The sequence below is a fragment of the Phascolarctos cinereus genome, unplaced genomic scaffold (genome assembly GCF_003287225.1).
Source record: "Phascolarctos cinereus isolate Bilbo 61053 unplaced genomic scaffold, phaCin_HiC Scaffold_2;HRSCAF=192, whole genome shotgun sequence".
Classification (NCBI taxonomy): Eukaryota; Metazoa; Chordata; class Mammalia; order Diprotodontia; family Phascolarctidae; genus Phascolarctos; species Phascolarctos cinereus.
The window spans coordinates 273,551,166-273,575,478 of record NW_027555625.1 but is presented as its reverse complement, the minus strand read 5'-3'; the positions used below and the strand labels follow the sequence as shown (position 1 = coordinate 273,575,478).

The 24,313-nt window shown below is 36.0% G+C and overlaps 2 protein-coding genes across 5 annotated transcripts in view; one reads left to right on the top strand and one right to left on the bottom strand.

Annotated features, from left to right (window-relative positions):
• Positions 1–24,313, top strand: part of NUP93 (nucleoporin 93) — a 136,506-nt gene that overhangs the window by 72,985 nt on the left and 39,208 nt on the right. For 3 of the 4 annotated variants that reach the window (XM_020965598.2, XM_020965599.2, XM_020965600.2), the window contains one exon: positions 22,239–22,301. In XM_020965598.2, the coding sequence (XP_020821257.1) occupies positions 22,239–22,301 (63 nt within the window). Of the gene's footprint in view, positions 1–2,221; positions 2,625–22,238; positions 22,302–24,313 lie in introns of those variants that run through there. The other variant, XM_020965601.2, reaches the window with a different exon arrangement.
• LOC110193667 (translation machinery-associated protein 7) lies at positions 12,365–12,600 on the bottom strand. The gene has a single exon (XM_020965602.2). The coding sequence runs from the start codon at positions 12,583–12,585 to the stop codon at positions 12,391–12,393; it is 195 nt and encodes a 64-aa protein (XP_020821261.1). The 5' UTR covers positions 12,586–12,600; the 3' UTR covers positions 12,365–12,390.

The following is a 24,313-nucleotide window of genomic DNA, read 5'->3' as shown; positions in this document are numbered from 1 at the left end:
AAACAGATTGTTGATTTTATTTCCTTGGGAGTCTTTGAGATGGGAGGAAAATCAGAGTTGTCCTAGTGTATTTTCATGGCATAGAAAATATTCCCTCTTTAATAATAATAAGGGAAAAAACTGTCTGAACAAGGCTATGTGTGCATTTGAATAATTATATATCTTATTCCTTCCTTTTCAGTTGTGGACTTTTTCAGGGATATCTTGTAACCATCAGTGAAATAGTGTTTGACTTTAACTACACTTTAGTGATAGGGCCTGTTTTTGTCACGATCCAAACCCCTTTTCATACTTAGACTCCTATTGCTACCTGTCTGCTATGTTTCCGTACTTTGTTTTTTGGTCAAAAACAAAGAAAGTTTGCTTCTTGCATTGGTACAGAGAAAAGTCCCCTAGGAGAATGATCTTTTTTGTCTTAGTAATTGGAGCATAAGCTAAAGTTGGTTGATGTCAAAGCATGATTACACACATAGGTGCACACATGTGCATGCTCTCTCTCTCTGTCTCTGTCTGTCTCTCTTTCTCTCTCTCTCATTCTTGTTGAATGCTTTTACAAATAAGTTGACATCTGCTACAGCACCAGGTAGAACTGTTGGTAAGGTTAATTTTAAACAGCAAATTGAAGTGAAAAAAAAAACCAAAACAAAACTAGAAGCCGTTTAGTTTTACAGTGCTTGTTAACATATGCCTCAATATTAAACATTTAGTGCTATCACAATGAATAAATCAATAGAAATAATGAATTGATTTTATGTTGCTATCAAATACTTAGCATTTAGACACATTGGTGTGCAGCTCTGTTCATTCGTTAGAGTTTAGTTGTTTCTTTTTAAATGAAAGACAAACACCTGAAATAGTAGGCACTAAATTGGCAAACATTCTGGTCCATAAAATGTGAGTTAATGGAGTTGCTTTAAAGGATTTTTTCCTTACTTAAAAGAATCAGAATCCATAAATCAGTTTTGCCTTGTTAAATCTGAAGTTGATAAAGACAGAAAGAAAAATGCCTATTTTAAATATAGCATTTCTCTATGTTAAACATGTAGCTTAATATTTCAGTGGGACTAGATTATGGAATTGGTCATTAAAATAGCCATCTTTACAGTGTTCTTCAGTAATAATGTTTGTTTTACGTATGTGAAAGCTTATTGTTTATTCTCTTAGAGTTTGTGATTTTTCTTTTTGAAGATGAGGTGGTCCATTTCTCGATTTTTCTTTAGCTTTCTGCACTGTAATGATGGCATCATCACCTGACTGCTGGAATATACTGGCCTGACTTTAATCATGGGGTGACTGGCTCTTAGCATGGTTTCATCTCTGCTGTTTTACATCCCTTCCTGTAATTGCACGATTGTTTGCTGCATTGAATTTCTATTGGTGATAATGAAAAACACAAGTTGGTATTTTAATGTAATCTTTAGTTTTCAGATGTATATGTAACCCTTTTTTAAAAGTCCATTTCTAAGGAACAAATTTTTAATCATTGAGAGAGAATAGGAATATTCATGACTTACATATCATATATTTTTGCCTAAATGTCATACAGGGAAGTGGCAGTTGAGCTGAGCATATGTTAATAAAGAGTCTGCATTTTCATGTGTCACTGACAGTTTCATTGGCTGTATATTCCTGAAATGCAAATAACCTCTGTTCAAAGCTATAATTAATCTGAGTAGTTATTTAAACAGTATCTAAATCTTTTAACCACTAAGAAGCCAAACATTTAAAATATCAAATTAAGTGTTTTCTTTTAAGAACAGTGAAATTGACACAAATACTGTGATGAGCGATTGTTCTATATGTTACATCTATGCTTTCTGTAAGTCTAAAATGGCAGGATTTGTCTGCTGCTGCTGCTGCTGCTGTATAAAATCTTTTAACTACCATTTATTTTAGCACCATGGCATGTGCAAATTCCTGCTGCTCAGTTAAGGGAATAGCTTCACAACTGGTGTTACAATCTGTGGCCATAGCATTGCATCACAATGCACCAAATGCATTTTCCACATTAACCAAACATGACAGCTGAAGCGATTATTAACCGTGCAAGATGTCGGAAGTCATCAAAAATTCACATCAGAGTAATTGCAGTGGCTGGGGGGGGTGGTGGAAAGTAGCATATCTTTCCTTGCCTACATGTTGTCTCTCCCCCTCCTAAATCTTAACTTGGTACAGTCCGTTAACAATAAAATACCCTTCTGTAACCTATAAACTGTTACTCCCATCAGTTACTGCTTTCAAACTGATGGTTGACTTCTCAGAATTTGAATACAGCAGCCTGAAAAATGATCAAAATCCTTCATAAGCAATAGTGGTCAGCTTTTCAAGGGGGATCCTGCAGTCTCATTGTCTTACTAGACTCTTCACTGCCTCAGCCACATCCAGACTTGCAGGGTATTTTCTTTTTCTTCTCCTTTTCTTCCTTTTTCTCCTCTCTTTTCCATTCTTATCTTCTCTCCTTTTCCTTCCCTCTTCTCTTTTTCTTTCTCTGTTTTCTCCCTCTCTGTCTCATTCTCTTTCTTCTTCAATTAAGGGGGGGGGGACGACAGACTTGAGCACTGATAGAGCTTTATAAGCCCAGAGAGAAGGCACCGAAGAGTTGCAGTGACAAACAGCATTGACAGGTTTGTAAGTCCTCAATTTTGTTATCTACAGGTAGGATTTTCTTCATTTTGTAAAGAAATTCGTATAAATTCTCCCCAGTAAATAGGTTGACAGTTTTGTTATTGTATCATTCTCAAAGACAAGGTCATGCTTGAATTTATGAGATAAATTCTGGTAACAGTTGGCTCATTTAATAGTAGAAGCACTTAGCTCTCTAGAGAAATGTTCAAATTTGTTTCTTTCAGTTCTAATATTCTTTTATTTTTGAATCATTATAGGGTGGGGCAATATGGTGTATGCCTTAAGATTATAACTTATTTTTTAAAAATCCATTGATTTCATCTTTGAGTTTTAATTATGAACAGTATGAACTTTCTTTAGGCTTTTAATTGTATATGTGGTGGTGTGCAGAATTCTTGCATGAGGTGAAACATGAAATTAAATTTTTTTCTTAGCCAAAACCGGATACTTTTTTAAGGTACAATATCTGCATCATATAGATTCTTCTCCAAGAAACCCAGTTATTTATAATTATGATTTTATTGTGGTGATTCTGAGAAAATATAAATGTTAAAGAGGTTAAGCATTATTTCTCAGTAAATGTCTTAGTATCAGCCTTTAAATGATTTATGAATAACAGGAGGCTTGTATCTTAATTATTATTGAATTTAACAAAACTGAGATGATTACTTTTCATTTAGTTAAATATCAAAAGAAAATGAGATGAGTTCTTTTAAGTATAGTTTATATCTTTGATTTAGAGAGTATGGTTATTGTAAGTAAAATGAAAACTTTTAAAGTCATGTAAGCATCAGTTAGTATTAATATTATAAATATTAAAGTCCTCAATCACATTAAATAACACGATCCATATCTGACATGAAATAAACTGACATGAAATGAACATTACAATAGGCAATAGAAGTTTAGCTTTTTATCCTGATGAATGTATTTTTGAATGTATTTATAATTTGGAGACTTGTGGGTGTGGACTTTTTACTCTTTCAAAAGTATGGACTAGAGAATCACTAACCTAGTTTAGAGATTCAACTCTCAGTTCATAGGTGTGACTTTGCCTACTAATAACAATAGAAAGTCTGGAGGAGATGTCAAGTGGGAAATGGATGAACCGAACAGGAAACAGTAACTGTTGAGCCTTTGGCTTATCTTGATACTCTAGTTCAGTATTTGAACAGCACTAAGGTTCTTTTTAAAAAACTCTCATCCAGTACAGCTTTGAAAAGAATTGATTTCCTGGAGGAGACAATGAGCTGTGGTTTACATTTGTGTAAAGATGGAGGAAACCTCTAACACTGACCCTGTGTGGGAGATGGCTCAATTATCCATGCGTTGGTACAGTTGCAAATTATTTTCCTTTGTCTGAAGTGGGTGGATGCCAGAGCCTTCAACTGAGCTCTCTAATTTAATGTATGGAAAATGTCTAAGCCACCATTTTTAACAATTAGCTGTACCACTGTCACAGTAAGATGGTTACTGAAAGCAGCTGTGGTGCCATTTCATTTACATTAAGTCCTATGGCACAAGAGCTTTGTTACTGTAAAAGTCAGAAAATGGAATTGTACTCTAGAAAGAGTTCCTTAGTAGGGTGGAGTACATTCACAGAAAGAAAATGGAATCCTTTTGTCTACAGTAAGTATTTATCATACTAGTATAGTGATGAAACTGTATAAGTTTAAAATCTTTTATTTTTTTCAATAGACAGGATAGATTTTTAAATGGATTGTACAAATATTAATGATATGACATGGGAGTTATCAAATTCATTTTTGTATTACAAAGCATCATGTATATTAATAGATGTGAATTACATGTTTGCACTATGAATTTAAGTAATTTCCATACTTTTAAATTTTAATCAATTATTCGTTAATAATTTTAGTAATGAAATGGATGGATTTAGCTAATTTAGCTGTAGTAGGAAAAAATATTAGTCTTTAAAGGTGTCCAGTCTTTCTACCACCACTTGTATGTTTTCTGTTTCTGGAAGGGATTTCTGTATTTCCTTAGAAAAAGCTGCCATATTAGAGATGTACAATCAGTTGCTAAAATATACATGAAAATTATTTTGAGAAATATGTTGAGATAGAGAGCAACAGATCTGGATTTTTTCCTCTCACTTCTGGGGGTGATTATCAGTGCCTCGTGTTTAATTAATAGTGTAGGACTTCAAGGCTACTTGTTTAAAACTCTTATTTGTGGTCATGTGCTTATAAATCTTGTTATTTTTTAAAATAATTGGATTTGACGCTTACTGTTCCTTTGTTCTTTTATGAATCAACTCATTGGAGAGAACAAATGGATTTTCATTTTTGATTTGTGTTTATCTTTTAAAGGGACTGAATTACTGAAATTTCTGTGAATAAATTTTACAGTAAGCCATGTCATAAAGAATTTACTGTCAAAAACATCATAGTACTGCTTCAGTAGTTCTCGTCTTCCACTGCATTAGGTGCCTTTGAATTCTGGCTTAACTTGATCTCTAGTTTAAAATACCAGCTATCATTTTTTCCTTCCTTATATCATCCATTTCTCATTTTAGTTGTTATATGCTGCTTAGTCTGATTAATGAGGATTTAAAAATGAGACAGAGGGTGGAAAGACTTTGCACGTCTACTTTTATAGCAGACCTAATATTGTTTAGGTCTTAAAGATTTTCTTAGAAGTCTGAAACACAAGTATTAATGTGGCCCTGAAAGTACCTTAGACCTTAACTAGCAAAACATACAATTTTCCAGATAGACTAAATTATAAAGACATTGTTTCTTGTAATTCTTGCAAGGCAAATTTATTTTGCCTGTAAAAGTATAATAGGTTAAGCATTAAAATTACTTCACAAATTAGGAGTAGATAAAAGATCTTAGATTTTAAATGTAGTTAATCAACATTAATAATGTGTATTCTTCGATTTAGCAGCATGTTAATATGAATTTAAAGTGATAGGAAACCACTTTTGAAATTTTCATGTGGAACTTTAAGATTCTATTTACTGTATTTCTTTTTTTTTTTAAATATTCTGTAATAAGTTTTTTAATGCTACCTTTTAGAAATACTTGGAAAAGTAGAAATGAATATCACGTACTTTCTTCCCTTCTTCCTTCTTTCTCCTTACCTTTTACTCTCGGTCCTTTCCCCTCTCCCCATTTGTAGCACTGAGGCTTTTTGCCAGGTTATTTGTTAGGTGTTTTGAAGCTCTTCAGCAAACTTGTTCCAGTACTCTCCCAAGATTACTGATCTACATGTTAGTGTGAGGAGCCAAGGTGCTTGCCATCAGTGAGCAAATGAGTTATACTTTTGTGCTACCGAAATGTCACAGCATCAAGCTGGCAAGGAAGACCTTACTTTGCTGTAATTTAGGTAATAGAGTATACCAACTAGCTTACTAGGAAATGTGCTACCAAGATGGCAGTAAAGACGTAATGAAATGGCGTCAACAGTAAAATTGAGTTAGGAAGTTAATATCATGATCTTGCTCTGTAGTGCCTTTTTTGTTCTGCTATAGAATTGAAATTTTGAGATTATTGAGAGCAGAAAATAATTTAAAGTTTTAAACAAGGCATCTCTAGTATCTCACTAAAGGCATTAATGTTGATATGGCTAGACTACAAGTTTACCATAAGAATAGTTTTTAGTTTAGTACTTTACACAGTATCTGCTTTGTGCTTTTTGACTTAGGTTTCCTTTTGTTCGATGTCCGTTGCTTTCCATAGTTATTCAATGCATAGTATAAGCTTTCCCTCTGTTAAATTAAATTGAAGACTCCTTAATAAGCAAAGGGTTCTTTGGTGCTAGATTTCTCTCTATCTTACTGTGATTTGGTCTTATATAATAATATAGACTTTTTAAAAACCAAACAATATTTATATTCCTGTTTGGTCTCAAGGTGTGGGTTATTAAAAAAACATATCAAAAAAGCAGCCTCTGAGTATTAAACAGAAATCTATAACCATGAAAGACCTAATTTCCTGACACACAAAAGCAGACCAGTTCCCACTTCACCTGGATCTGAATTTTGTTCAGTTTCTATTTCCTTGGTTTGAGTTTCTTGGTTATTAATAGAGAGAAAAGGCAACACTTCATTTATGATTTGAAGAATCTGAGCAGCCCAACTTCATGGGTCATTCCTTATCAAACTCTGTTCCCCATCAGTTATCTTTATTAAGCCATGCTTGGCCCTATGTTATAATCAATGTTACTGCTATTGTTTGTGTTTAGTACATTAAGATTTTCAAATTGTGTGTTCTCTGTGGTGCATTACCAGCTCAGGGAAGAAGCTAGAGTGGCCAGTCATCTGCCCTGGCAAAGAATAAGGGCGTTAACCACTTGGTATGAGGAGGGCCAGAAATGAGAATTCTGAGGCCTTATCACTGTTCAATAGGCATCTAAGAGGTCCCAAAATCTATCGTTTCCATTTCTACAGCTGGTTAGAGCAGTGTCAAAAGATTTCAGGGAGCCCCCCCTCCTTTCCTAATAATTTGTACTAGGAAAGCAGCCTTGGCCCTTTGCTTATAATTGTCACTCTGGTTAAGCTGTGTTTTATATGATCTGTACCTGTGGTAAATTGTACCTTCTGCAGTATTTCCTCAGCTCAGACAGGGTAAAGTTAAAATGTTTTCTAACTTAATTAGGGCTAAGGAAAGAGGAAGAATATTGTAACCAGTTCTGTTAGGGAAAAGTGCCCTTAGAAGGATTAAATCTAAAATAATATGAAGATATAAAAGGGAAGGTGTTGCCTTTTTTTTATCTAAGAAAGTGAACTGCCAGGAAAAACAAACATGAACATATATGAAACTAATACTGAATTAGAAGAAACCCAAATCAAGCTGGGGCTCACTTTTCTATGACAACTGTAATGATCTTCTGCTTGCATACTATCAGCATGAGCATTGCTGCATAGCAGGAAGAGTTATATTTTTTGACTGCAGTGTAAATGACTGACACGGTGCACCAGCAGGGAATAAATATGAGAAGTAGTTCCTAAACATTATCTTAGATGATAAAGATGGTTTTACCATTTCTTGTGCTTGGTAAATAATACTACAAGATCTGATTAGACTCCCTCCAGGAGCCAGCCTGGCACACCTGATGCAAACAGGAACCTTCTTGATACTTCTTTTTACTCTCTTTCCTCCCTCATCACCTCCCCTTCCTTCCCTTCTGTTCCTCCCTTCCAATAAAAGAGAGGTACAGTTGATCAGACATAATTTTTTTTAATGTAAAATCTCTCTGGTTTTTAGGGAAAGAGTTATGGAGGAGGTGCTTATTTTTGACATAGTGCCATTTTAAACTGCAGTGCAGATGATTTTAATGCTAATATGGTATAGAGGTGGACTAATCCATCTTAAAACTAAGAAATATTTCCCTTTAAAGTCCCTCAAATTTATAGTAGTTTAATTGTTCTGCTTGCCTACCATTGCATAGTTATCTTGTTAATATATTTAGTATTAATCATGTTAGTAGAGTCAGGCCAATTCATTCTTGTTTATTGAGGAATCCTTTTTGGACCCTTCTGAATTGGACCACAAAACAATTCACCACTGCATTATATTTCCAAAGCCAGGTTGGAACTTTTTTCTTTTCCCTCCATAGTCTTCTCTTTCTGTTGTCTCTGAAAACTGATCCTAGTAAAACATACTTGCTTTTTTCCTTTCCCTTCTCTTTCCTAAAGACCTCATTAACATAGACCTAGAAATAGACGGACTAAAATGCCCTGAGTTGCTCTCCTAAGTTTTTCTTTTAGGGCCACATCAGCAGTCTTGAACCAGTTGGCAAGTTGCCCCCTCTTCCTAAGCTTCCTCATTCTCCTACTTTCCTTACTCATTGGTGTGACAAAGGAAGATAGATAGCAGATTTCTTGAACACAGCAGTATGTACTGGAGTAATATGTTCTTCATATTCAAAGACGATGCCACTGACCTGCCATTAGTAAGCTAGGAGATTGGTAGTGGGTGAGAGATTTTCATGACCCATCCATTTACATTCTCATCTGATTCTGATCCTGAGACCAGTAGCATGAATTTGTAACTGTATCTCACTAGGTTTAGAACAGGAAGAGCCTTACTTGAATAAAATTGTGAGGAATTACAAGATGGCTTCACTAAAAAAAATGTATTCCCTGTTGACAACTGAAATTCTGTGATCTAGTTGTTCATTTGTTTTACTCAGTCACTCCCTAGTATAATTTTAAAATATAGACACTCGTGAAAGCTAACACATTAAGTTCCTAATCTAAATATAAATTGCTTGGATGGGTGGTGAGGCAGCAGAGAAGGAAGCAATGAGACCATTCCAGCATTTGGGTTTAAGGGGTTCTTGAAGATAGGCTTCATCTGTACTGTATTTTATAAGTTTGCCAAAAGTTGACCCACATTAGGTGTGCAGTCTGTTGAATTGGAACAGAGCAGAACTAAATGGTCCTTGTAAGGATTGAACCCATTCCCTTGGCCTTGTTATCAAAGTGTTCTAATTAACTAAGGCAGTCAACTGCAGTTTGAGTCCTTGCTGTAGGGGTAAGTGGAAATCAAATGATCGTTTTCTTATAAGTTATCAAAGAGAGAGATACAAGATGCCCTGTGGGGTTACTTTACGTTGATGACACGTTCCCCTCCTTTGACAATAAGCTTTCCCAGGTACCTCTTAGCAGACACACAGCTTTGCCATCTGTACCAAGGTGATTCTCACCTCTTATTTCTATTCAGTACTAAAAGTCATGGAAGCTATAGGGAGAAAAAACCAGCAGAAATAGTTAGTAAAACTATATTAGCACCCCGCTGGAGGTATTGTGCCTTCTATACAAGAAGTAAAGCTAGGTCATGGTGATAAAAAGGTGATGTTGAAGCTCTCTTAAAGATATTAAATAAGCCAAAAAGCTCTTAGCAAGGACCACTGTAGGTCTTGGATGAAAGCACTAGGATGGTTGTTATTTCCTTGTATGTGCAGCCATCTAGACCCCTAGTGAAGAGGCTGCATTTTTAAAGGTATCCAGTGAATCTGAGATTATCCTAACAATCAAGTTGTATAAGCCAGGAAAACCATCTACCCAGTTGGTTCCTTCAGGTGAGTTGGGTGTAATCACAAGAATCCAAAAGCTGAAGGGAACATGAGATGGGCCCTCTCTGAGGCCTGAACTCCAGAGGTAGTCTGGGCCGTTTTGGGACAGCTCTCAGTGTTAAAAAGGGTTTTCCTCCCTTCAATCAAACCTAAATATAGTTTCCATATATTGAATTCAATTCAGCAGATATTGGTTAGGTCCCTCTGATGTGCCAGGACACTGCAAGGCACAGATGGACTTTTATGGCCATCCTCAGTAAGTTTAATCCTTCTTCCACATGACAAATACTTGAAGACACTTTTCATATTCCCCCATCCCATTACTCATCCCCATCTTTACTCTTCATCCCTAATACTTTTGCAGGAGTTATGACCTTTTTTGTGTCATGTACCCCTTTGGCAATCCAGTGCAGCCCATCAACCCCTTCCTAAAATGAGTTTTCTAAATACATAGGATATGATACAGAAGATTACAAAGGAAGCCAATTATACTGAAATATAGTTATAATTGTTTTTCCAAGTTCATAGATCCCAGGTTAAAAATCTTTGTTCTGTACAATCCTTGTGGGACACTGTTTTCAGCCCTCTCACCATCTTAGTCACTTTTGTCTGGACCATTTATTTATTCTTTTGTTTATCTGAATTGTGAGAACTGCATCTAAAATAGAGTGTAATACACTCACTGTAGTAGAATGGTGGTATTTCCTGTTCTAGATCAGCACTATACTGTAACATAAAAAAAGGCCTATAACCTGTGGCTCCAAAGCTGCCTGCAGTGATGATAGATTTGCCAAGCCGTCAAATGGCGGAACAACACATTGATTCTTGCCGTGTCTGCTGCCACCTGCTGAAGAGGAGCTGTTAGGTTTCTGCATATCTGCACAGCAAGAAACCATACCACAACATTAAAAATATATTACATTTGGCATATGTCAACCTGGCTAGCATAGCAATGATTAATGTAGGGATTTTTTAAAAGATATTTTCTAAAATTAATTGGAAACAAATTAATAGAATTTTTAAAGATTTTTTTTAAATAGGGGGTTGGGGGCAGAAATAGACAATAAAATATATTTTAAATATCTGAGAAAAGTGCAGGTACTATAGTCTGACAATTAATAGCATATGTTTCACTTGAAGAAAGGGTTTCTGATTACTGTTATATGGAAGATAACTGCTAACAGTAAGGCAATAGAATGTTTTGATTTGATATATTTGACATAATCTACTTTTATTTTTGTTTTTAAAGCATTAAACTTTGATGGACTTGGATGATTAACATTCTTTAAAGTCTGTAGGGGAAGTTCCAGAAACCTTGAAATAGTCATAGTTTTTAGCTGCTTCTGTTATCTTTTGGTTTTTATCAGTAATAAGAATCTCTTTGCACTTGAAAAGTTCCAAGAAGATTTCCAGTGTTAATACAACAAAAGAGAGCTAATGAAAATTGGATCCATGATCTCTGATAAACCCAGTAACCTTTCATGTTCCTTACCAGATTTCCATTGTGCTTCTCTGAAAACAGTATATTACTTCATTCTCTTTATTTTCTCCTTAAATAGGAATTTTTCCTTTTCAAATTGTGCCAAAGTAAAGGTTTTGGAAGAAGCTATAAATTCAGCCCTTATGCTCATATGGGGGGGGTTGGGGAGAGACAGGACGAGAGGGGAGGGACAGATAACGACAATAGGTAGGGAAAGTAAATTTTACCCAATGACCAGGTTTGTAGGATGACTTGTAATCAAATCATGAGTTCAGTTCTCTCTACTGTCTATAGAAATCAACCATTCCACATTTCTCTCTCTCTCTGAGCTAGTAAGTTCTAGTAAGTATTTAGAGCTTTTTGAAACACTATTAGAATAAGACCCCAAAGTTCTTATTTCAGTTCTTTTCAGTTTAACCACTTTTGTCTTCCTTTTATTATCCAAAAGAGGTCCTTCTTAGCCATAACTAAAAGTGAAGAAATCTTTTTCCCATTCTAATCATTTTACTCAACATTAGTATAGTAACTCACACTCATTTTGTGTTGACTTGAATATGTTCTCCCCAGTTGTAAGGTCTGTATCCTAAACTAGATTGCTAGCTTCTGTGCTAGCTTCTGGAAGATGAGGATTCTGTCTTTGTAGTCAAGTGTGCTTATTGTGGGTGTTTGGCAAATATTGCAGAGGAGTTGATTACCTTTAGTCAGCCCAAGAAAACATTTATTTCATGATAAAGGGAAGAGAGTATAGATGCCAATCATTGTAGGTTCTTTCTTATCTGGGTTTAAAAATAAGCCTACCTTAAAGGTGTTCTTTGGGCTATGACAATAATTTGTTTTCATTTACTACTTTTGTCAACATATAAACTGAGTTTTTCATTGTAAATATTAAAGGAAGAGATAGTCTTAGCACATAGAAGTTAACTGTCCAAAGATGATTACATATGTTTCCTTCCCACCTCCACCACCCTCATGCCATGCCCAAAGTATTGGGTTGCTTTATCTCTCTGAGATTTAAATGCACCTTTCGCAAAATACTTTGCTTTTTTATCCTAATTAGTGTCCAATATGTTTGGTTTTTTTATTTTTTAAAAAAAGTTTATTACAATGTACAATAGTCTCATAAAGATGACACTTAATCTTGGCTACAGGCTACTACAGATGTTGAAGTAGGAAATGCAGATGTCACAAAGCAAGAAAGAAACCCAACAGGAATCACTATCTTATCTACACAGGAACGTCTATTTTTTGCCAGATTTCTTAATCCCACCACTGGCAAGTGGTCCCTTCCCAGCAGCTTTTGCTTTTAACTCTTCCAGTTTTTTCTGTTCTTCTTTTTGTTTTTGTTTGAAAGCTATATCTTCCTCATCCATTTCCTTGGTTTGCTTCTTGGGCTGCTTCAAAGGCTTCTTCTTACCACTCTGGCGACCAAACATCGTGCCTGCTGCTCAGCTTCCTCGAGCCCCTTTGCTGCCCTAGTGTCCACCATGTTAGACAAACATCCAACATTTTCTGACCAGATGAAAACAAACAGAAGTTTCCATTTGCATTGTTATAGGTATTATATATATTGTTTTCCTGAGTTTGCTTGCTTTGTTTTGTATCGTTCATACAAGCCTTTCCATTCTTGTTGGCATTCATCATGTTCGTTTCTTGCTTTTGTTGTTGTTCAGTTATGTCTGATTCTTTGTGACTCCTTGGACCATCGCGACTCTAACTCTGTTCATGGGGTTTTCTTGGCAAAGATACAGGAGTGGTTTGTCATTTCTTTCTCCAGTGGGTTAAGTCAAACAGAGATTAAGTGACTCACCCAGGGTCACACAGCTAATATCTAAGGCTAGATTGAACTCCAGTCTTACTGACTCCAGGCCCCATCCACCTTGTATAATATTCCATTACATTCATACTCCATGATTTGTTTAGCCATTCCCCAGTTGATGGACATCTACTTTGTTTCCAGTTGTTTGCTACCACAAAAAGTTTAGGTCTTCTCCTAAAGAGTAATGTTAACCTTTAATTCAGAGTTAGAGCTCACCAGAATGAGTTGTGTCTACAGTCTATAACATTTAGATGGGAAAAAAGAAAAACTAGGATCTGTTTAACTATATGTTCACAGTAGTTGAATAGCTAAGGCCAAAGACTTTCAAAACATGGTTCCTGAAAAGATCATCTCATGTGTGATATTTCAGGTTTTGTGCTTACAGCTCATTACTTCAAGTGTGCTTCCTTAAGTTGTTATTAGAGGGATGCTAAATATGTTTATTATATGTGATGTTTTTAAGTCAATAAGCCTGTTTTAGGAGTCAGCATGCTATATACAAGGCACTGAAGATACAAAGGCAAAACCTAAAAACTCTGCTTCAAGGCACCTACTTTGTATTGATACCCTATTTTCATAAAAAAGTAAACTGAAAATATTTTTGAGGAACAGAGAGAGCATTGGGAATTGGGAAAGGCCCAGGTAGGAGGTAGTGCTCTTGAAGGAAATCAAGGTTTCTAGGAGGCAGGCGTGGGGAGGGACTTCATTCCAGGCTGGCAGAGTAGGCTCTGAATGGAGATGAGATAGAAGTCAAGGGAGATCCAGCCACAAATAATTAACTAGAAAATAGCTGGACAAGTTACTACTATGAGCCCATTTCTCTGTAAAATGGGGATAAAAGGCTTAATTTGTTGAGTTATTGTAAGGGACTCATGAGACCTTTATATATGCAAAAAGCTTTTCAAACTTTAAAGCACCATAGAAAAGCTATTGTTATTGTTGTGGGTAACAATAAAAACAATAATAGCAAACATTTGTATAGCACTTACTATGTGCCAGGCACTGTGCTAAGCACCTTGCAATTATTATCTCATTTGATCCTCACAACAGTCCTGGGAGGCAGATGCTATAATTATCTTTATTTGCAGATGAGGAAACTGAGACAGAAGTTGTTAATTGCTTAGTGTCTGAGGCCATATTTAAACTCAGGTTTTCCTGATTCTAGCCCTGGCTCTCTTATCCATTGTACCACCTTGCTACTTTATTATTAATTAGGTAAATATAATTAATTAATTAATTGTCAATTAGGTAAATTCCCTTTTTAAAAAAACCTTTATTTTAGTTCTATAAACATTAGTTGCCTTGTCTACAGATTAGGTGAGGCATGGGCAGTAGCAGTAATCCAAGATCAGATAGCCTTAATCTCAGTCTTCATACTTCTTTACCTCTCTGGAGTACTAGATGCTGTTGACCACTGAATGCTTTCTCTTCTCTTGGTTTTCATTCTGTCAGACTATTCCTCAGTGTCTTTTGCTAGACCCTTATTCTTATCCTACTCTTTAACTGTACGTGTTTGTCCTGAGCCGTCTTTTCAATCCTCACTTTCTCTTGGTAACCTTTTTTCCCCCGAGAATATTTTATTTTCATTATTTGTTTTTAGTTTCAGCATTCACTTTTATAAGATTTTGAGTTCTGAATTTTCCCTCCCCTCACCCATACCCATGATGGCATGCAATCTGATACAGGCTATATGTGTATGATAATATTAAACATATTTCTACATTAGTCATGTTGTGAAAGAAGAATCATAACAAAAGGGAAAAACTATGAGAAAGAAAAAACAACAAAAGAAAGAGAAAATAATAGCTTTAATCAGCATTCAGACTCCGTAGTTCTTTCTCTGGATGTAGATAGCATTTTCCATCATGAATCTTTTGGAATTGTCTTAGATAATTGCATTGCTGAGAAGAGCTGAGTCTATCAAAGTTAGTCATCACACAATGTTGCTGTTACTGTGTACACTGTTCTCCTGGTTCTGCTCACTGCTCAGCATCAGTTCACTCGAGTCTTTCCAGGTTTTTCTGAAGTCTGCCTGCTCACAATTTCTTATGGAACAGTAATATTCCATTACATTCACAGACCACAACTTGCTCAGCCATTCCCCATTTGATGGGCATCCCCTCCATTTCCAATTCTTTGCCACAACGAAAAGAGCTGCTATAAATATTTTTGCACATGTGGGTCTTTTTTATGATCTCTTTGGGATACAAACCTAGTAGTGGTATTGCGGGATCCAAGGGTATGCACAGTTTTATAGCCCTTTGGGCGTAGTTCCAAATTGCTTTCCAGAATGGTTAGATCAGTTTACAACTCCACCAACAATGCATTAGTGTTCCAGTTTTTCCATATCTTCTCCAGCATTTATCATTTTCCTGTTTTGTCATGTTAGCCAGTCTGATAGGTGTGATATGGTTGCTAACCTTCCTAGTTCCCATGAGTTTAATGATTATTTCTGTGCAGATTACTTTCAAATCTATATATTCATCTCTAAGCTCTCTTCTGAGCCTCAACTGCTTCTTGGACATTTCAAAGTTAATGTCCTAGGAACATCTCAAACTCTGCATGTCAAAATGCAGAATTCATTATCTTTTTCCCCAAACCCATGCCTCTTCCTAATTTTTCTCTTTTCTTTCAAAGGTACCATATTCTTCTAGTAACCCAGGTTCACAGCCTCTGCTTTTCATTCTGCCTTACTTCACATATCTAATCAGTTGCAAAGTGTTTTTTCACTGCTACATTCACATGTCTCAAATCTGTCCCGGATTTGACCATGTCATGCCCCGCCCTCCCTCCCTAACTAAACTCCATTAACTTCTTGTTTATTTCCAGGAACAATACTAACTTCCGTTAAAGCCCTTCATAACTTGGTCCCTGCTTACTTTTGTGAGTCCCTTTTCCATTTGTCCCTTCTGTAATATAAAGTCAAGCCATATTCACCTTCTTGCTGTTAATCTCATAAGACCTTCCATCTCTACTGTCTCTGTGCTGTGTTCCAGTGCATGGTATGCGCTCCTTCGTCCCCCAGCTTTTTAGAATTCCTAGGGTCCTTCAAAGCTCACCTCATGTATCACCTTTGTGAAGCCTTTGTTGATACCCTCAGCTCCTAGAGTCCAAATTATTTTGCATTGTTATTGTTCAGTCGTTAAGTCATGTCTGATTCTTTGCGACCCTGTGGACCATTCTGTCCATGGGGTTTTCTTGGCAAAGATACTGGAGTGGTTTGTCATTTCCTTCTCCAGTGGATTAAGGAAAACAGAAGTTAAGTGATTTGCCCAAGATCACACAGTTAATAAGTGTCTGAGGTCTTCCTAATACCAGGCCCAGAGATCTGTCCACTGACCTGTCTATCTGCTTCTATTATTTTGCATTATGTTTTATGCATACTTACAAGAGAGACAGGATGGTAGTGAACAGAAAGCTGGTGTGGGGGCCTGGAACTCCTGCCTCCTCCACATGTTGGCTGTGTGACCTTGGGCAACTTAAACTCAGTGTTCTAAGCAGTTCTACTCTAGGCAGCAGAGAAGATACCAACTCACATTACTGGAAGAAGTTCTCTGTATTAATGAAATCATACGGCTAGCCCCTATCTCAGTCTTTTTCTTCCCAGTTGTAAGTTCCTTAAGGAGAGGGACTTTTTCATTTTTGTCTTTGTAATCCCCAGCACCTTTCACAGTAGCTAGCACATAGAAGGCATTTGATAAATGCAGAGGCCTTCTTCTTAGTTTTAAAGATGGTGTTCAGAACTTGTGTGTATACATATACACATTTATGTATATGTGTATAAAATCATCCCTGCCACCCCACTGTTCATCTATCTTGTTTAAAATGAATTCTTCAGCATACATAACACAACACAACAACAACAACATAAGCAGCAAAGGAAAGGGCACCTAATATGTGGGTGAATAGAAGCATTAATAATATTAGAAACATCTCATTTCAAAAAGGTTTCATATTGTGTAAAGCAATAAGCCTTCCGTGCTCAAAATGGTGGTGTTTGGTAGTTATTACTTTCTGGACTGTGTGTACTATGTTTCTTAACAATAGTAATACCTTAGAGTTATATGTAGCTTTTGTTCTCAAGAATTTTAGGCATTTTCACGTTGTCCTCAACCCCAAATGTTTACAAATTCGGAGGTAGTGTACAAAAGCACAGTCATTTGCTTGTCCTACCTTGGGATAAAGTGTTATTAATTTAATAAGTAATTGAAGTAATTCTTGCACTGCACCTGGGCTTTGTTCTTTTTGACAGAAAGGGGAGTTTTTCCTTAGCTTCCTTGTTGTCACCTAAGCATAGAGAACTTCAGTAGAACCTTCTGAACCAGAAAGGGAAGGAAACCTTAGTGTAGTGACCGTTCGTGTAGATGGACGTGGTCACTAGAATGAGGCGTTTTGTGAACTAGTCATAGACCTTAAAAAGTTGGGTGGGAGTAATGAAAAATGAATTTTTTTTAAAGGGTTGACATTAGAATAATGGTGACAGGGGCAGCTAGGTGGCACAGTGGATAGAGCACTGGCCCTGGATTCAGGAGGACCTGAGTTCAAATCCGACCTCAGACACATAGCACTTACTAGCTGTGTGACCCTGGGCGAGTCGCTTAACCCCATTGCCTAGCCAAAAAAAAAAAGATTTAAAAAAAAGAATAATGGTGACAAAGATTGGCAGTATTGGAATGAGGAGTTTTAGGAGTGAAAACCAGCCAGTGACTACTGAGAAGGAAGAATTAAGTGATGTGGGAGTGAGGCCTTTGGGGTCTTTAACAACAGAGACCTAGTTGCAGCAGAGGAGAGAGAACACAAGGAAAGGGCTAGAGACAGAGAACATGCTCAATTCCTGGCTTCTGTTATAGCAGGGGAAAAGACCTGATGGTGCTCCTGGCAGCTAGGGCAGTGGGAAAACTCCTGCTTTCCAGGCCACAATGAAAGGGCAGTTAAAAGGATTAGACTGAGATGGGCCGGGTGCCTCAGGCAAACACCAGAGACTTGGTTCAGGGGCTTTGGGGTCCTTTTAGGGGCTCAGCACGAATTCCATCCCCCATCATTAGGAAAATTTTATTTACTTTTTTTTTTTTTTAAGGCAATTAGGGTTAAGTGACTTACCCAGAGTCACACAGCTAGTAAGTGTCACGAGTTTGGTCTGAGGCAGGATTTGAACTCAGGTCCTCCTGACTTCAGGGCCAGTGCCCTATCCACTGCGCCACCTAGCTGCCCCAGGAAAATTTTTTATGAAACTGTTCATATCCTACCCTTATCAGCAGTCATACATATGGCCGCAGATGAGCTAGTGATAGTTTAAGACAGTAAGTCACTGTGCAGTGCTAGAAATGGGAACCCAGCAGCAGTCACATGTTGCCTTGCTGATCTCACTTCTGTGCTATAAAGTCACTTGTATAGACTTACTTTGGCACCTACATGCTTTATAATTATTTTCTTTCTATTGAGAAGTTTCATGGCAAAATGGAAAGAGCACTAGGGTTTAAATCCTAGAGTTAATCCTGACTTTGGGAATCCAAGCAAACAGCTCTCTGTTTCCTTATCTGTAGCTCGGGGAATGGTAATATACCATTTCCTCAGTGGGTGTTGTGGAGAAATTCTTTATAAATCTTAAAGTGCTATGTAAATATTATTTTTGAAAAAAGAAAAACAAACTAGGAATTCTGAGAGGCAGAGATGAGAAGAGAGTGTGGTCCCACTATGGGGGCCAGCCAGTACAAAGGGGTGGAGATGCGGAATGGAATGTTGTATGAAAAGCAAGACAGCCATTGGCTGGACTGCAGAATATATGAATAGGAGTCAGAGAGAATAAGGCTCAGAGGTTAGTGAACAGGAGCACTAGAAAGGTGACCTGTAGCTGTGTGGAGGATGTATTGGAGAAAAATAGAAGAGGAAAGGAGACCAATTATTGTAAGCGAAGAGGAAAAAGTTGGAAGAGAAATTCATAAGGGAGAGCAAAGACTGAATAAAGTCTAGGCAGAGAATATGCACAAACCATTTACTTTGGCCAACTTTTTTGTTTTATAATTTAAGATGAATTCTTAATTTCATTTGTGGTAGCAATGATTTTTAGCAAAGGCAGTTTTGTGATTTGTACAGAAATCATTGTTTGTATGTGTATGCTTAAAAAGAAGCAACTGCCTCTGGGTGGCACACAGTGTCTCTTCTTAAATTCCAGCTATTATGGTTCTATACATGCATTCAAAAAATACTTTTGGAAGAATAGGCTGCTAGCATATGGTTTTAAAAATACACACACAAAATGTGACTTGTAATCTGTTGCTACAGAATCCAAGGTAGGGGAAAGGAAAGCGAGGAGAAACAAAACTCAGTATGTGCATTTTCTCATTTTAGACCCTAGAAAAAACTGGGTATTATGATGCATGATTATAAATGGACCTTATTCACATTGTAGATGAGACATAATAGTTGTTTCTCATACACAAATTATCTCATTTGGTTGATTTTATGTCTTTTGTGAACTGAAGTACTTTTCAAAGCTATTTTTGATGAATTTAACAAACATCAACAAACAAGTGTTTTAAAATAAAGAATAGAAAAAGAATATATATGAAACCATGAACTTTTGTTGCATTTTCTTAACATGCTAGTAATGAAATTATATGCTTATCATGTATCCCTTTCTAAACTTTCTTTTGCTATCTTCTGTATAATTATTTTTTTAAATTATGGAGCTAAATGCTGTTTCAAGAGGAGAGGAATACTCTGCCTAAAGTTGGAAACTATTAGCAGTAATTATTTCTGAGTAGGTACAGTTTTTCTTTTAAGAAATTTGAAAACTACATAAGTGATACAGAATATTCGGCTGCTTTTAAGTGTGTACCTCAAAACTTCATTTTCAGACTTTGTGTCTCAATTTTGCTTGTTTGGTGGTATTTTCTACATTGTGTTTAGATTAACAATGCTAGTAATTGGCAGAGAGCCTGGTTGAAGTTTGGGGTTAGAGGGTGAGTTTATATAGCATATATAATGACATTTAGTACACATATATACACAAAGAAATGTTCAAGCTAGTCTCATCTAAGTCTTGATTGACAATAGCTCTCATACTTTACTTTCAGTGGAGGTCAGACTAGGTATCAGATACCAAGTTCACCATGTCAGCCATGTATACATCCACTCTCTGAAGGGCTTGTTTAGATGATTAGTTTCTTATGGCAGAAGCCAGGAAAGTGTGCCCTGAACTGCCAAAATAAAATACCTTCCTGCATTTTGTTCATAAATAGCAATTGATGGTAATAGTTCATCAGCTTTGCTAATGAGCTGGCCTCTGTGGTAACTAACCTCCTTGGTTTTGGTAATTGGAGACCTGTCTTGTCAGAATTACGAAGATGATACCTAATTCATGCTTTAATAAAAACTTAGTTGGATATAACCATTGATTTTCAAGAGTATAAATGAACACTATTAAGATTTTTTTTCCATTGTTGCAGTTCTCACTCATATAGTACCAAGCTCCTGTCATTTAAATTATGCATGTACAGTAGTTTATTTTATTTGTTGTCTTGAGTTTTTGAGGTAATTTTATTATTGTAGGCCAGTAGTATCAAAAAAAAACCACACACATATTTCTTATTCCCCAGGTTATTCTTCACCCTCTCCCCATTAATTTATGTTTATTTTGTATTTATTTTAGTATTCGATTATCTGTGAACATGTTATATATCACCACCGTCACCACTAGCTCTTCCCCACGGTAGAATGTAAAGTCTTTGAGGGCAAGAACAGTCTTTTTTTAATTACTGTATCTATAGCTACTGGCACAGTGGTACTACCTTGGTGCTTAAATAACTGCTTGCTCACTGATTGATTGTATAAAAGGCATTGGATCAAGTACTGAAGTCCGAACCTTTCTTCTCCCTCCTCCCCTTCCACTTCTCACTTGATAAATTCATGGGAGTTTTGTTGTCCTTAGGGTTCATATTATGAGACTGCTTTATAGATGAAACCACCTCATTGTGAAGTCCTTTGATTTGGCAGCATCTAAACTCATTTAGAAACCAGAATGGATCTCCTTGCATTGAATTCCATCCGATGTCAAATCATGTCATATGGTGTTTTAGTGTAGAACTTGATTGGTGTGGTGGTTGGTACGAATGTTTGCCAAGGCTTAACTGAGCCTTTTTGCATATGAACAAGGTATACAGGCAATTTCTTAAGATGGTTGAAAGTTTAATAAACTTTAGGATTTTTTTTTGTTTAAGAACAACAAATTTGTGCCTGGAAACTGTTCTGGCAAAGGGTATACTAAAATATTTCATTAAAAATACATTAAACAACTTAATTCTCAAATAAGTGTAGGAAACTTTTTTTTAAAAAAACATCTTTTGATTTAACTTGGCCATTTTAAAACATTTCGGCCTAGGGTTACTTTACCTGTGTGTAATGTTCCATGGCAGGTCTTTGTTTTTGTTTTTTCCAAGTTAACAGGAAACATAGATGTATGTTTGTTATTGTTCTTCACATTTCTTGATGTATCTATGATTTTCTTAACAGATACGTGTACTAATATTTCAGGATGTGCCACCTCCATTTAAAGGCCTAACTGAATTTTTCTCTGTCAGGTTTCAACCTATAGTCATTGGATAGCAGGAATTCTTAACCTTGGAATTTCAGAGGGTCCATGAACTTGGAAGGGAGAAAAAAATATATTATTTACACTAACCTTTGGTTTCTGTTGTAATGCTGTGTGTTTTATGCATTTAAAAACATTATTCTAAGAAAGCTTCATAAGTTTTGCCAGACTGTCAAAAGAGTCTGTGATACAACAAGGTTAAGGGACCCCTATTCTATAAACTGGTCTTTTTCTCTTCCTGTTTCTTGTTAGCCTAATAGCAATTGCACAGACTTGTTGGAGAAGAGCAGCTCTATTGTTAGGACAATCAGGATGGGGACGACTCTTTCTGGTATATCCATCAAATAGGTCAACAACAATTTTGTTGAAGATTTTTAGGAAGTACATGCTATACAGTAAACCTCTACAATTATAGAAATTATTCATCCCTTCTGTGTCACCTAATCAGTTCTAATAAGCTTTATAGGTGCTTTTTTCCTCTACCACTATCCTTTCCAGTTTCTTAGTAAATATTTGTTGGGATATACAAAGGAATGAAACATTTTGAAACATATTTTGAGGATTGAGTACTTTTTTAAAGGGTGAAGTGGGTAGGAGTGTCAAAGGTGAAAAAACTGAGGTACTGTAGTATGGTTTTTGATCAGACTCATTTCAACATATACAGTTTGTCCCCTTTTTAGGGCTTTCTGAAGAATGAAAAGGACAATGCATTGCTCTCTGCCATTGAAGAGTCCAGAAAGCGGGTGAGTAAGAAAACAGAACCTCAAATGGAAAACTGTTTTGAGAGACTCAGCATATACTGTCACTAAAGGAATTTTGTCTTTAGCTATGGGGAGTCAATGTCTTTTAACTCAGTTATTTTCTACTAATGGAATTTAATCCAGTCACAAAAGTTCTGTGTATATAAGGAAGCATGTTGATTCCACGATGGTTTGATAAATCTTGCTAGTTAACTAGCTATAGATAATGACTGAAATGGAAATAAAGCCCTGTTAAATTATTTGCTAATTGGAAAGACCAAAAGACCTTTGAATTATATATCTATGGCTGGCTATATTTCTGTAGTCAAGGGAATGATTGCATTCCTGTTGAAGTACTAGATCCTGAAAAGGTCTAGTGCTATTTAAGGGGCTCTTTACCTTTTTGGTGTCATGGGCCTTTTTTGCCGGAATAATATTTTTAAATGCATAAAATTAAATGCATAGAATTTCAAAAGAAAACAATTATAGCAAAATACAGTTATCAAAATATTTTTAAAAACAAGTGCCTGGACCTCAGGTTAAGAACCCCTGATTTAAAGGGTTTTCTTAAGATCTCTTCCTAATAAACAATTTATCTTTATTTTTTACCACTTTTTTAACTAGTTAATACCTTCAAGTACTTCAGAAATAGGTTTGGTACAGAATTTAGTAATAACTCACAATAGACAGTTATGACTTTTAAAATTCTCTAATGAAAGTGGGGAAGAGAAAATATTTATCACATGTGATTTATCTCTAGTTATTTCCAATATACATATTATTTTGTATTTGTTAGGAATCCAAGTAAGATGAGTGAAGGAAAGTCACATATAATTTCTGAACATTATATTTACAAGTAAAATAATACTTAGAGATTCCCAATAAAGTATCCCTTGTTTCTTTCTTAGTGGCCTGCCTTCCTCTTTTCGTAAATGTAAATGTACTTGGTTTGAAAAGTCCACATTAAGATCATTTTTGTGGTGTTGAAAATACCTTATATTTAGTACTGATTTGAGGTGGCTCTCTATAGACCTGTAGTCGGGTTTAGTTTTAAATCATGATTTCTAAAAAGTGTCCTAAAATATTAATTTAATAACAAAATTAATTATCAATAAATTCTTTAAAACTCGGTACTTTGTTATTGCTAGAAAGTAGATTCTAACCAGATTCATGCCTCCAAAATAGGAAAAATAATTCATGCTTTGAATCAGATTTCACCAAAATCTGATGGAATTAAATTCTGATTGTTAAATGCCACCAAGCCTTATTAATTCATTTACCCTGCTGAATGTTTTTTCTGTATTTGGCAGTCTCTAAACATTGTGCCATACTGAGACTAAATGTGCAGCCAACCAAAACATTTAGTGACATGCTACAGTGCATAACATGTGCATATGTGTTTGTGTAAGACACATTCCAGTGTTGTCAGTTGGCCTGGAGGGAGAACTTTTGACTTGTATAGAAGATATTAAGATACTGAAAAGCAAAAATTCTGTCCAAACTAAAGGTGAATTTATATCTGGCATTTCAGCAAGTGGGTAGAGGGGAATTTCATGCTAGAGTAACTTGCCAGTATCGAGTTGAAATGCCAAGAAAGCAGACACACAAATTACAGAACGGCAAATGTACTATATCTTTTCCATTTGATACGTCTCAGTGAAAACAGAACAGTGTTACCAGAACATATGCAGAGTTCCCAAAGTCAGCAATAGCACAATAATAAATTGGCATTGAGTCAAAACAGGTTATCCTCTTCCTTGAGAAAAATGGGGGCCCAAGTATCTACCACCTGTTCTTTACTAAGTTGTCCAGTAAGTCAAATCTCATTCTTATACTGTGTGTAACCCAAAATTCTTTTATTTAACATAACTTGAAAGCATCCTACTTCCTTTAATTTTAGTTTAACTTACATGTTTGCCATAACATTTTTTATAATTCCCTTTGCTTCTTTTTATCTGTAGTGCCTTTATTTTCCCACTCTATGTTATTTCCCTCCTCCCTTTTAATTTGTATTC